Source organism: Cyprinus carpio, chromosome B22, assembly GCF_018340385.1.
Source record: "Cyprinus carpio isolate SPL01 chromosome B22, ASM1834038v1, whole genome shotgun sequence".
Lineage (NCBI taxonomy): Eukaryota > Metazoa > Chordata > Actinopteri > Cypriniformes > Cyprinidae > Cyprinus > Cyprinus carpio.
The window spans coordinates 18,868,326-18,883,667 of NC_056618.1; the positions used below are offsets into that span (position 1 = coordinate 18,868,326).

Genomic DNA, 15,342 nt, shown 5'->3' on the forward strand with positions numbered 1-15,342 from the left:
AAACTCCAGAAGTAGTCTTTTTTTTATTTAGTCCCTACATGCTTGATTTACTCACCCTCAGGCCATCCAAGTTGGTGATGAGTTTGTTTCTTCATCAGAACAGATTTGGAGATATGATTTACTCACCCTCAGGCCATCCAAGTTGGTGATGAGTTTGTTTCTTCATCAGAACAGATTTGGAGAAATTTAGCATTACATCATCTGCTCACCAATGGATCCATTGCAGTGAATGGGTGCCATCAGAATGAGCTGATAAAAACATCACACAAGTAATCCACATGACTCCAGTCCATCAGTTAATGTCTTGTGAAGCGAAAATTTGCATGTTTGTAAGAAAAAATTCCATCAAGACAATTTAACTTTACAACCGTCACTTCTGATGTGTCCATAATCCGTCAAAATGCTTCTTCCTGTGAAAGAAATAGTCTCATCCGAATCAGGAGAAAAATATGCACAGATCAAGTGAAAATAGTGTAAAACATTCACGGTGGATTTTGACAACAGGACAACAGAGGATGGGCTTTTCACTAGAAGAAACGTTATTATGAAGAGACTTGTGTCCAGAAATGCATTAATGATGTATTTGTTTCTTACAAACATGCAGCTTTTCACTTCTCAAGACATTAATTGATGGACTGGAGTTGTGTGGATAACTTGTGGATTATTGCGATGTTTTTAATCAGCTGTTTGGACTCTCATCCTGACGGCACCCATTCACTGCAGAGGATCCATTGGTGAGCAAGTGATATAACGCTAATTTTCTCCAAGTCTTTTTCGATGGAGAAAAAACTCATCTACATCTTGGATGAACAGAGGGTGAGTCATTTTCAGCAAATTTTCATTTTTGGGTGAACTCTTCCTTTGAGGTTTTTAGGAGATCATTCTATAGTCCAGATCTATTCCTTGGGGTTCGACCTGGTTTCTCCATCAGCGTGCACTTCATTCGAAATCTCTTCTTTGCATCCTACAGAAGAAAAGCATCTTTAGGGGTAATTTTTAAATGATCTATTCCTTTCCCCTCTCCGTTCGACCTGAAAACCTCCATCAGCGTGACATTTTGAAGCATTTTTGGCATTTGAAAAACCTCTCCACTATTACCTCACACAAAACATAACTCTCGGATTGATTTGACACCACTTTGACCTCTCACCAAACATCCTTTTCTCTGAAGTATCTTTTCTCCTCACTCCATTTCTGATCTCTTTTTCCACACAATTGAATTTCGTGAAATGACGCCGGTCAAGGTTTTAGGGTTGTGGTTTTTGTGGAGAATTTAGAATAGCGAGGGAGGGCAAATGAAAATTGATGGAAGGCGAAATGAAAAGAGATTTCACAAGATGCATGTAGGATATGAACAGGTGAGGAGCTGCTACCTCTCATAAAAATAACATTTAACAAGAGGATATGTGTTTCTTTGTGTTTGTGTGTGAGGACTGGTGTTTTTAAACCTGGAGAGAGTGAGAGAAACGGAGTCCGTACGACACAGAAACAGTAATACCCATACACAGTTTTTAAACCTGGAGAGAGTGAGAGAAACGGTACGACGCAGACACAGGAATGGCGTTTTAGTGCAAATCTCTATGCCAAAACAGCACTACACCATATTTAATTAATTCATTGTCATTCTTTTCAGCCTCCTTTTTATGCAAATCAGGCATGTTATGAAATACCAAAAAAATAAAGTGAAATTTTGGTACTTTTTCCAGCTAGATTCTTCATTACGTGTTGTGTGTGTTTGTGTGTGTCTGATTTAAACATTCTTCAAACCACAACTCAAATCAGTGCCACGGTGATAATTTAGTTGCTCCCGGTGACAAGCGTGTTATTGACTCCATATTATTGACTGAAGTGTCTGGAGGGGCCCCTTGGCCCCAGGGGGTCAATGAGGGGCAGGAGTACCTGTCAATCAAATTTACACACAGTCAAACACAGACACACACACACTTACTTTACATAGCCTAAAGTGTTTTTTTTTTTTTTTTTAACTAATTAGAATTAAAGAATTTTTAAAAAAAATTAAAGAAACATTTAGAATTTTTAAAGCATGGTTGAACAACTTTTTTATTTGAAAGATTATTATTTAATAATTAACAACAAAATATTAATATATTTATTTATTTTATTTATATTATAATAATAAAATGTTTTAAATGGGTATTAGTGGATACATACATAAATGGATACATTAGAGGTTTACTATTACTATTACTAATATTAACAAAAATAATATAATTTCAGAATGAATAATAATAATAGATTTTTAAATAAAAATGTACTGTTATAAATATTATTATTTTATCATTATATTTTATTATAATGCTTTGTTATCTAGGATTACATTGATTTTTATAAAAGTAATTTAACTTATTTAATTATAATATATTATAATAATAATATTGTTAATAATAATAATAGTTATTATTATTTAAAAGTATTATTAATAGTTTCTACTACTACTACTAACAACAACAACAACAACAACAAAATATTTAAATAAATTACTCATTATTAGTTATAAATAACTAATTTCTAACTAATAATGAGTCATTTATGTAAAATTAAAAAAACATACTTATGTGCATATTTGTGGGAATTCAGTAGAATCTAGGCTATGCATTTTTGTGTGTGTGGGATTTGATGTCAAACACATTCGGTATGGACAACTTCAACCACACACAGCACCTCACATCTCGCTCGCCTCCATCATTTATTCATTCTTTACAGCCTTCACTAGGTGTCCTGCGTGCTAATCAAAAAGACAAGCCATCATGTCAAACCTCCATTACGTGACGTCCCAGCATGCATTGCAGGATTGGCAAAGGCTGTATGCCAAAAGCTTTAACCTTTTACTAATTACCCTTTTCTAATTTACCACACACACTTACAAAAAACACACACACACCTCGCTGCGGAGTTTGAGGTTCATTCGCTGTGGCACACACCACACGTCTGCGACACGGGTGACCCTCTCTGCTTCATTTAAATAATCAGCCTCCTGGTGTTTTAGTTTGTCATCGCACACACACATAATTACACAATTCACTATTTAAATATCCCACTAATCAGCCATTATTCACAGTGGGAGTGTCAGATTGAGTCACAGATCAGCGGCCATTATGGCTCAAGAGTGGCAGTCGCACATTAGTTCCATTACACCTACATTGAGGTTTCAGAAACTGCATCAGGAAGCATTGGGGAAACCTGAATATTTCGAGGAACAGTTTAACTTAAAAGTGTCGGTAGATTTCCTCGCTACACGTGGAATGTTTACTGAAAGTGAGAAAGATTCAGGGGTCAGCACCCGTGTCAAATGACCAATTAGATTAGAATAAAACATTCATGAACTTCTCCAGATCATGATTGGCCTATTTGAGCGTGGTTAAATAAAATTCAAAAAAGATCTAAACCAAACCAACACGACAGAGAACGCTAACTGAAAACACTGTAGGCTAACTGAAAAAACTTTGAACACAACAGTTAACTGAAAAAAAACAGCTAACTAGCTAAAAGAATGGAGGCTTTTGACCACAACAGGGAAAGGGTTAAAACTGGGGGGGGCTGAACACGAAAAAGTACTGAACAAAGCAAAACAGTGCTTGAAAACACACTAAACAGTAGGCTAACTGAAAAAACTGTGAAAAGTACCCAAGGTTTATGATCGTAAACGTGTCATTTTTTGGGATAATTGGTTACTATGAAAACACAAATACCATGGTTAAAAGGATTTATTTATGTTTTTTCATAAAGTTTTGTATTTATATATAATCCTAATCAACTAGCTCATGGGATCTATGTGGGCATGAAGATAAAATGATAAATCACAACCAAACACTGAGTACTTATCAGAAAGCGAATCTATGTGGGCATGAAGATAAAATGATAAATCACAACCAAACACTGAGTACTTATCAGAAAGCGTGCAGCTAAGTAACAGCTAAGTAGCTAAACACTCCAAAAACATGAACAACAAACCTCTAACAAGATATTCTAGGAAATCTAGTCTAATATTAGATATTAAAAATCAAAATATGAACTCTTGGTGTAAAAGCATTGCTCACAAATAAAGTATTACTGTGATAACTGTGTTAACGCTAACGTCTTATTTAGCGATGGTGAGTAATTAGCAATTAGAGTCCAATTGTTACTCACTATAGTGCAGAGTCATTGAGTTCGTACTCGTATCCTCGTGCCGCTGCTGACCGCACCCCCTGATCCGCCCACAAACAGCAGAGGGCGTGGCCTATGAACGGGAACAGCATCTGTTCTTCGTCGAAGCAACGGCCACACGAGAGAACAGAGTGAGCATGGACCTGGAGAAACACCACAAACATGGAGAAATACATCATTTGTACGTCCTGCAAAGTGTTTTTCAAGAATGTTTCGCAATTTTAAGAACTTAAAGTGTGCAAAATATCTAACTGCTAAAGTTGAACATAACATTAGCGTGCTAAATTAAGAACTAATTTTACAAATATCAAAACGAGCCATCTAGATTGCTCATTCACATGATAATTTATGGTGGCCCAGTAGTGCACAACACAATGAAATCGACAAAACACAATATGACTAATTTTGGCATAGGACTAATTTTGTTGTGTTGTGCCTTGTTTCCGTTGTGTTGTGCTAATTTTGTTGTGTGGCTGTTTATTTCCGCTGTTTCCACTGTGGTGTGCACTACTGGGCCACCATAGTAATTGGTCAGTTTTTGAATGACTAGTCAACCAATTGTGATCCATACCTAGTTGGGGTTGATGAAGGAAGGAAAATTAGGAAAGTTAGGGACTGGAGCAATGGTTTATAAGCATAAAACAATAACATTTAAACAACTAGAACAAAGATCTGATCTACTGGTGTGACCCAACACATATGCATCTCTAGCACTGTTATTAAAGAACAATTGGCCTGATCTGTCTAATTACAGTACAGCGTTCTTCACATGACCCGATCAAAGCCACGGTCATATTTAATAACCAAAGCAGATGACCCTCATTGTGCCTTTAGGCGCATTTGGAAGAAGATAATGACTGTTTGAGACACACGCCGGTGTCCGAGGGAGGATTCTGAAAGCACAAGACTCAGTGACTGATAGGTTTGGACTGAATGTTGGCATTCACATCCCTAGATCTGAAAACATGCCGCCACCCTGTGGACCCTGTAAGTACTGCAACAGCAAGACAGCATCTTTCCAGCAGGCATAAAGACTGAATGGAAGTTTGAGGCACTGACATCTTTGCTAACCTATGGGAACTAGATCTAGTTATACATGTTTAGCTCTGTATATAGATGCTGTGGATGCATAAAGACATAATGCAATAATAACAGTTTTAACTTTTTATTAGTGCTGTCAAATGATTAATCACAATAAATCACATCCAAAATAAATGTTTTTGTTTACATAATGTGTGTGTACTGTGTTTATTTATTATGTATTTATTATTATTTTATTACAGAAATCCTAACTCTGGGTAATAAATAAATATATTGTTCAACAGCAGAAAGGAAAGAGTCTGGTTCAAACCTTGTTCTTGCTGTTAGCGAGGTTGATGCGAAGGACGCCCATTCCATGGAGGACAAACTTCATAGAGGTCAAGAGGTTATCCAACACCGCAGGCTGGAAACACAAAAGATAAATAATTCATAATCTCTTTACATATAAGTAAGAACAAAGCATGATGTTCACATTCTTATCATATTATTATTTTTTTAGCTCTGAGTTCTTTCTCTTCTGATTGGCAGGACTCATCGTCTTTGTCCCTTCAAATGTAAATAACTACCTAAAATAAAAGTGTTACCTAAGAACCCTTGCACTGATCTGTGACAGAATGTAACAAGGCCATTTGCGTGTGCATCTAACCAAACAAATCTACTTCCTGTCACTGGGACGTTATGAATTTCTGCTTGATTGGTTCTTATTGTCTCACGTCCACCTAAGTGACAGGAAGTGGCTTCACCAGGCGCCATTACTGCGACAGACACCGCTGTGTGACGATCAAACGCTCGGCTGAAACTCAATGCAATTGTGTGGTTATGAATTATGGAACGCTGATCATTTCTTTTTGGTCAGAACAATTCAAAGAAACGGGAATGATTTGTATAGTTTTTGAATCGCCACATTTTCTTTTTCATAAACAAAATGGCATTAATGAACTGTTTTACACACGTATTTGCAAGTAAAATAGGATTTTCATCAAGTAAAAAAAAAAAAAACTGAGGACAATAAATCTATAAAAATAAATATATGATAAATATACAAAATATTATAAATAGCAGATAAATATGATAGGTAAGTAAATATGATTGATAAATATTTATAGAAATTTAAAATCAACTGTTGAAATGTGTGTGTGTGTGTGTGTTTGGAACTTAAATATTAAAATATAAAAGATATTAAAACAATTAATAGATAATAGTAATAATAGTATTCATTATTGATTTTTTTAATATTGTTGAAAATATTTTCATATTTCAATATTTTTGTTATATATTATTTAAAATGTACAATAATATACACAAATATTAAAACAAATTAGATAATAATAAGTATTATTTATTTATTCACAAAATGCTTTAAATATATAATATATAATTGTATAACAAAATTTATAATAAAAACATAATTAAAGAATTAGAATAATAACATAAAACTACCTAATTGTAATAGCAAGTATAATAACTTTTTTATTATTCAATTTAATAATCATGCACAGAAAAACCAGAAATGAATAGTAAGAAAGTACATTTTGATTTAATTTCAACTTTTGACACAATTCACAAAATTAGTCCACGTGTGTTCCACCCAAAACCTTCCCCTATTCACACTTTCAGCGCCCGTCCACTCGTGTTGTGCTCGAATGCTTCCCCTTTTACCGCCCGTGACTCTCTGGCCAAAGCAAACACATTCCTGTCCTTTATTGAACAGCTTTTGTTTGCTGGGCTGTAGATCAGAGGTGCAGAACATTCCAGAGAAGAGCGAATGTGGAAAGCCTTTCTGTGCTCATGAAGGGCCGCAGGCATGGTTCAGATATATGATGCACTTTTATAGACTTCCTGTTGTTGCAAACATACATAAAGTGCATTAGAGCGACGCAAGAGGAAAAGTTCAGGAGTGAATCACACACTTTAGAACAATGAAACTATTCTTGTGGAAAGCGGTAAGAGCAAAGATGGTAGACGTGTGTGTGATGGTGTGTGTGTGTGTGTGTGTGTGTGTGTGTGTGTGTGTGAGAGAGAGGGTGTGCGTGTGTGAGGGAGGGGAGAGAGAGAGAGAGAGAGGGAGGGAGAGAAAGAGATAAATCACACTCTTCATCCTTTATTTACTATTTAACACTTCTTAAGGTCTTAAAAACTGTCAGGAGAAATTGTTTAAAGTGACAGTTTAACAAAAGATTTTCAATTCACATCAATGTTGTTATAGACAACTAAAAGTATTAAAAATCACTTTCTAAAATAAATCAATGTTGCTGTCAACCAACTGAAAATAAGTTTCAGTTTAAGTACTAAAACTATAAAAATTAAAACCAAAGAATACAATATAATGAAAGTTAAACAGAAATTATAATAATAATAAAAATAACAAACAAACATAAAATTACTAAAACTATAAATTATAAAAAAAATAAAAGCAACACATTCAAAGACATTTTTAAACTGTCACATACTTGATTATCATATTTTAATAGGAATACAAGCATATGGCTCCAGAATAACTGAAATACAGAGCACATGTGATATAGAATATAATATTTTTACAGGTTTATGGTGCTTTTTGTCCATATTGGAGCTTGAAAGTCCCTTGAATGTCACAATACAATTTTACTATATGGAAGAAACAGCTTACATAATCCTCAAAATATATTTTTTTGTGTGTTCCTTGAAACTAAGAAAAGGGACAGGTTTTGCTTGGATGAGTAAATAATTATAGAAAGTTCATTTTTTTGTTGAACCATTCTAGGAATTCTAGGAATCCACAGTTTCTTTTCAGGAATTTGAGTTATATCAAAAAAATCTTAAAAAACAAAATACCAAAGACTCCAAAAAAACCATGAATTCACCAAAGACAATACTGAACATTCTACAATAACTATGTATGGGTCAAGTTCAAATTCTAGACCACCGACGACGGCATTCCAAAGTCTCCTATTACTCCTTGATGTCACGTTTGTAACAGGAGAGCTTGCCACTTCATCAAAGAAAGAGTCAGAGGGAGGTCGAGGAAATGAAAGCATGAAATCCAGCTGCGAATTCTGTGAAGTCTTGCCATAAAAAAGAGCCACCAGATGGACACACTAGATAAAACACTGTAATGTAACATTAATCATTTTGTGTGTATATGTGTGAACATCTCCTATGTGTGTAATCTTTATTGATGTAACAATATAAACTACAATTCAAAAGTTAAGGTGTCAGGAAAATGTATTTCAAACAAATGTTATTCTTTTAAACTTTTTATTTACAAAGGATTCTTGAAAAAAAGTCAACGACGGCTTCCACAGAATTTTTAAGCAGCACAACTGTTTTCAACATTGATGATAATAAGAAATGTTTGTCATTTAGACTTTAGGCTGAAGTTGCAGCTTTGGGAGAACAAGAAGAAATGGAGAGACAGGTGTCAAGATAAGAAACAAAAAAGAAGTAAACAGAAAAGATAACTTGACTTCCTGTGGGTTAGAGAGCCCATCATGTGGTTAAAGACCGCAGTGACAGTTTAGTACAATGGTGAGCAAAAAGAAAGACACTCCTGCAAAATTCAGGTCAGGGCAAGTCCCTTCTTTTTACCTGTAACATGTCACATTTTCACTTGCATTTATGATTCACACACACAGCACAGGTCACCACACCCTTCTCTGGCCTCCCTCCGACAGTCGATGGTCCGCCCTTGTGTGACACTACATCCAAGTCAACCAAGGCCAGTCTGATTACAGACTGTGCTTATGTCTGCAAGCATGTGTACAATATAAAACTAGCCATAATTATGGGTCTGTACAAACATATGCATTTGTGAGCGTGACTCTTTATGAACCCATCCAACAAAAACTGGTGAAGCAGGAACTGGACTTTGAACATTAGAAACATAAAAACCCTGTGACTGGCCACATTTTAAGAGAAAACACAGCCATAGAAGAGGTCAGCATAAAAATTATGGTTTAGCTTGCAAAAATAAAGACTTTTCATTTAATTTACATCAAACTTTGATGGACTGAATACAGAGCCTTGAGGTATCCCGAAGTCAAGACATGACTCAAAATTGGCTAGTCTGTTTTTACTATAAAATTAGGCTATTGTATGTTATCCTTTGGCCTTAGGGCAATGTTTATTTTGTGTCTAGAACAATAGGAGAAGTTAGCTTAGTGCTATTATGGGACATTGCTTTTTTGTTCTTCCCGTTCCACAGATGAAAACCCCTGATGTGTTGAATTGTTAAGTAGAATGGTGCAAAAATACAAACATTGTGCTTCTAGTCAGAAGAGATTCATACCACAGTGACTGGCACAAACTATGCAGTGACATGGCTAAAGTTAATCAGATCTAGAGATCACATACTTCACATGTTATGTCATTTAGTTCAGTGCCTACAGAACAAACCATGTCTTGGCAAATCACTAAAATTTTTGCCACATTTACAATGTTTTGAAATTTTAAACTAAATTTCTTTAAAAACTGACATTTTCTGTACAGACAAAGCATTTATTGATATGCTTGAAATCTTTGATAAATTAACATCTTACAATAAGTAGGACAATGACAGTCATCAATCTCTGAACTCCAATTTTTCAACAAAGAACCCTAAGGAGTAATTTCAGTTTAGAATGTACATGAAACTCTATCCACATGCAGCTAGAGTGTCATTTTATGAAACAAGTTCCTTTTGCATTTTGGAAAGGTGATTTTTCGAAGTACATATCTGAAGATAGCCTAATCACTGTCTCTTTAAAAATAAAGTCTTTAAGTATCAATGAATTAGGGAAAACAAAAACTCACAGACATAATAAAATGATCCTGTTTACATACACATTTTAAAATATTAATATATAATTAAATAATATATTATAATTAATGTTTGTATTTACTTAATTTTTATAAAGACCTTTTATATTTTATGTAGATTTTTATACTGCTTAAAATTCTTATTTTAATGCAATGTTTATAATTCAGTATTAATAATTAGCTAGCTGTTGTCTTTTGGTATTTTTAAAAGTTGTGTACACAAACAGTACTTCTTACTTTGCTTCCTTCTCCCAAGCTTCTGACTGTGCATTTTATTTCTGATGCATGACACTATACAATATTACGACATTCTCACCCACATTCCAACACTTCTTGTTTTGTTTAAAGATAATGAAAGTTCTGCCGGGGAAAGATAGCACAGATGATGATTCCTTCCCAAAAAGGGTGCGTGCATTGCGGTAAGTGTTTATTTAAAGGCTTTGTTCATGGTTTTTCATTGTGGGATGGTCAGAGTTGTCATACGGGTGACTAATCAGACCAAAATACAGGACAAAGACCAATAAAACCGCATCACATGGCAACAATCAGACAGTAACAAAAATAGGGTAGAATACTTTTTCTTGCAAGCAACTACCGTAGTCTTCACTGCAGTTTATTAGCATGCTAACAGGTTCTTAAATTCATCCCCCTGCCACTAAAAATCAGCTAGCTGGTTGCTTGATGACTAGACATCTAGTTAACCATCCTGATGATCCCTTTGCATTCGACTGGAGCTAATAGTCTGTCATTGAGGTTTTAAAGCATTCCCTGAGGGTCTTCAAAACACCACTTGCATATTCTCAGTCCATCAATCTAATTCAAGCTCACAGTAAAGTGTAGCTAACACAAACAGACCCTGAGGGAAGGTTTAATGAGGAGAACATGGTACACACAAAGTCTGTTTAACCCAAGCAAGCACACATGCAGATCTGCACCTGGCATTTCACAGGATATACGACTGACCGTCCGTTTTTGACAAAATCAGCTGATTTATAAAACAACTGGAGAAAGATCTGATTAGAAACATGTTTGCTAACAATCCATTATCTTGATAAACATCAGTGCACAAATATTGGATGGACAAATTCCTGAATTCCAAAAGATTAAAGTGGCTTTTATTAAGTGTGAGGAAATGAAATACTAAGGGATGTTTCAGAAAGGTAGCATTCTCTCAAGAAACATTAGATAGCATTTTTCTGTGCATCCTGCAGCCAACATGCACATTCTCTAAAGTCAACAAACTCCTAGTACATTTCTTTTAACCTGTCAGTCAAAACAAAGGTGTCATACAATAGCATAGTTTTGTAGTAAATGAAGACAAGCAGTGTTTAAGTCACATTTTGATTTCAGGATACAGCAAGGCTCCGTATGTGGCCCAACAAAGTTTGATGAAGTCAAAATAAAAAGTCTTTACTTTTGCAAGCTGAACTGTAAAGTCTATATATAGCCATACAACAACCTTTTGTAGCCTAGTAATAAGGTTTTGTCCATTGAATTTCAAGCAAAGTATAACAAGATCATCATATATACGGTGATATTAAATTACTTTATTCATACTGCCAACCCCTAGCCTAGGGTCTTTTGGTTAACTGAAGAAGGGGATTGAATAACACTACTATTGTTGTTGCCAAAAATGAGATTTCGCCTCGAAGTGAAAACTGTTTTAGTGATACCAGGGCTGATTATCATGTTGAGAACACAGCTGGCTGCGGGTTACTATGAATGAGCAAATCAATCGCTTTTCTGTTCTCATGGCGATAAGGCGTACATGGACCACAGGTTACTCTAATGGAGCCAGTGTGCAGTGCACCTTTACTATGTTGCCATGGTAACACTTGTGAGTGACAGGTCAAAAAAGGTGTGCAATGAGACTATAGTAGAAAAGGTGTGCAATGAGACTATAGTAGAAGTGTCGAACAAACAATAGAGAAAATGTTCTTGGAAGTCAGCCATTTTTAATGCTTTAAAAACCCAAAAACTTTTCTGTGTTTTAAGTTTCCATATGTTTCCTTCCCCTTTCTGCTTTCTCTTCCAAAAAGAACAAAAAACATGCTGAGGCAAGATCCAGTCTTCCACTGAACTGAGGTCTTGTTTCACAGCTGAACCAATGACCCCTTGAACTTTTAATAATCCCCAGACACACAATGGCTTGATTTCCCAGATGGCAGAGGAAGTACAGCGCACACAGACAAAATATAGCACAGAACAAATGTTCTATTAAATGCAATTAACCTCTTGCATGCGAGTCTGTGAAAACAACATCATAAAATGTCTTACCTTAAAACTGGCTAGCTCTGGTTTGGTGAATCCATGACTGTGGATAATCTTCATCTGTTTGACCAGTGTACTTTTCCCACTTTCAGCAGCACCTACATCAAAATAGGTCATTCAACATTACTAATCAGTCATTTAGTTTACAATTTTAACAACAGAACCTAAAAACGGTACAGTGCTGCTATATCAACCCAAGATAAATGTCTGGTTCCACAGTACAGTCTTTACCGTTCATAAATCAACTCTTCCTGAAGTTCAAACCCACAACCCTATCAGTTACCAGCCCAGATATGAGGTTCAAACCTGCCACCCTTCAGATATGAGTCAAGATTTGAGGTTGGAACTCTTTTAATTACCTGCACAAATCTGATGTTTTAACTCAGAATGTTTCAATTACTTGCACAAACGTGAAATTCAAACCCACAACCTTAAGGTTACTAAGACCTAATCTGACTTTCAAACCTAGAGCCATTGAGTTACCTGCACAAATATGAAATTCAAACCCACAAACTTTTAATTACCAACCCTGATATGAGGATCGAACCAAGAACTGTCTAGTTACCTGAACAAATCTGACTTTCAAACCCAGAATGGTTCAGTTCCCATGCACAAATGTGAAATTCAAACCCACAATCTTTAAGTTACAAGCTCAGATCTAAGGTTCAAACTGTCCAGTTACCTGCACAAATATCAAATTTAAACCCAGAATGGAAGCTAATGCCTTGCAGATTTCAAAAACCCACAAAACTTCACTCAACTGGAAGATTAAAACAAATTACTCCAATTACCTTGCAGATATCACCCCATTTCTCATGTTCAAACCCACAAATTTTCAGTTAACTGGACGCATCTGATATTTTAAAGCAACAACCTTCCATTTCACTGACCAGACTCAAGGTTCAACCCACCAACCTTTTAGTTTCAACCCATAACGGAGACTTGAACCTACAACCTTTTATACACATCAGCTAAAACTTCAGATCTGGGCAGGTAACACCATTTTTGGGGGTTTGCAGGAGGTACAAGCCCTAATATGTTGTTACCTGCCCAAGTCTGAAGTTTCAATCTCTGCCCAGATCTGGGGTTCAAACCTACAACCTGTAGGTAGGTTTCCAACCAAATCTGGGGTTTAAACCTACATTCTTAGAGTTACCAGAACAGATTGGCTATTTAAAGTGATAACTTTTAATTACAAGTCCAAATCTGTTGCTGAACCAATAAATTGGGATTCAAACCCACAATCTTTTAGTTAAAAATAAACTAAAGTACCCAAAATAAGGTTTCTAATGCACAAGAAGGCACATGTAAACATCAAAACCCATCTTATTTCTACCAAAAGCAATAGGTAGATAAACAAACATCTGAATGGGAGCTTCTTACCCAGCATGAGGATCTTCACCAGGTTCATCTCTCTCTTGGCGTACTCGAACAGATCTCTGTCTATCTGCGAGCTGTGGATCTTCGCCTTCTTTCCCTCCTCTGTCACCTCTGAGCCCAGACACAGACCCATATCCAGAGCTCATAGCTAAAGATCCAGCAGAAATCCCAACATCACGGATGGAACCGAAGAGGAAAGTTCAAAGTCGCGTAAAAACGTCCCGGCGAGATCCCCCCGCGGTCTTATACAAAGTCCCTCCGGATAGCGCGTAAAATGACACCAAAGTCAATTGCGCGTGTGGTTTTGTAAAGATCTGATTCCAAATCTAAGAGAGAGAGAGAGGCTGGGACGGTCCCGATCGTACAGGGGGAAAGAGAAAAAAGTTTCAAATTCGCCTGTTCCCGGTTAATTTCGTCAGGCTCAGCACTCCTGCTGGTTCGGGATCATTGTGTCCATTGTGATCTCACGAAAACACTGTCAGACGCCGCGCAAACACTCGTAATCCACAACACAGCTCTACCTGTTCATTACGCGCAAACTACGGTGTGTGTCGCCTACAGAGCGTCTCTTTTGGGGGTGTCCGCTTTCTTTAGGAAGGAAGTGACGTGATGTTTGTGGAACTTTGTCACCTGAGATGCGAGAGTTAAAAGCCACAAACTAAATCAGTTGGTTGCTGAGACACAATCAGGTTTTATAAAACATAGGCACATCAGTAAGAATATAAGACTTATTTTAGACCTTTTAGACTATGCAGATTTTATACATTCTAAAGCTCTAATATAAGACTTATTTTAGACCTTTTAGATTATGCAGATTTTATACATTCTAAAGCTATGATTCTTTTCCTAGACTTTTATAAAGCTTTTGACACCCTTGAGCATGGATTTCTTTTGCAGACTCTCAGATTATTTGGTTTTGGTGACTTTTTTATCAATGTTATTGAAATGTTTTATAGAGATATCAGCAGCTCTTTCTTAGTTAGTTTCAGTACTTCTAAGAGGTTTTTTATCAAACAAGACTTCACACAGACCTGAACAAGTTAGATTTTTAGTGATACAGTGAACACCTTTAGGTTATCGTTAAGTATTATCCATGAACAATGCCTGGAAGGTATATCCATCTTAGATAATGACGCTTTACAAAAGTGATGATGCTTTAATTGATGGTATCTCAGTAAAAGAGACTGTAAAGTACCTGGGTATTTATTTAACAAAACATTTTGCAACCAGACAACAGCTTAATTTTTCTAGCAGGGTCAAAAAAACTAAAAATCTCGTTTAATAATCTTTGGCTCCAAAGAGACCTTTCTTTAATCTTTGCTCCAAAAGCAGAGACCTTTCCCTTTTGTTATATCCTTTCTTATGGGAGAGTTGTTTTTACTGCTAAAGGTCTAAAGCAAAGGATTATCTCATTTTGTCCTTTAATATCCTTCTCTTTCTCTTTTTTTAGTTAATGAAGTCTACTGCTAAAGGATATTTACAATTTTTTTTCTGGACTTCGTATATATAATATAGATTATAAATCATGTTTTATGGAAAATCATATTTTTTAACCTTGGTGGCATCCCCTTTTTATTAAAGGTAAACTTAACCAGTCCTTTTCCATAGTCTGGAAATTTCTCAGGTGGACTTGAAGTGTTAGATTTTTAGTGATTTCAGTGAACACCTTCTTAGGATCCGATATAATTGGATTAAATGATTTTTTAA

The 15,342-nt window shown here is 35.8% G+C and overlaps 1 protein-coding gene across 2 annotated transcripts in view; it reads right to left on the reverse strand.

Moving 5' to 3' along the window:
• LOC109047863 (guanine nucleotide-binding protein G(o) subunit alpha-like) overlaps positions 1 to 14,254 on the reverse strand; it is a 29,796-nt gene extending 15,542 nt beyond the window's left edge. The window contains exons 1-4 of one of the 2 annotated variants that reach the window (XM_042749167.1): positions 13,639 to 14,254; positions 12,262 to 12,353; positions 5,519 to 5,611; positions 4,150 to 4,310 (exon numbers count right to left, since the gene is read on the reverse strand). In XM_042749167.1, coding sequence (XP_042605101.1) covers positions 4,150 to 4,310; positions 5,519 to 5,611; positions 12,262 to 12,353; positions 13,639 to 13,768 — 476 coding nt within the window. In that variant the 5' untranslated portion in view covers positions 13,769 to 14,254. Of the gene's footprint in view, positions 1 to 4,149; positions 4,311 to 5,518; positions 5,612 to 12,261; positions 12,354 to 12,449; positions 12,904 to 13,638 lie in introns of those variants that run through there. The other variant, XM_042749168.1, reaches the window with a different exon arrangement.
• Positions 14,255 to 15,342: the final 1,088 nt, after the last annotated feature.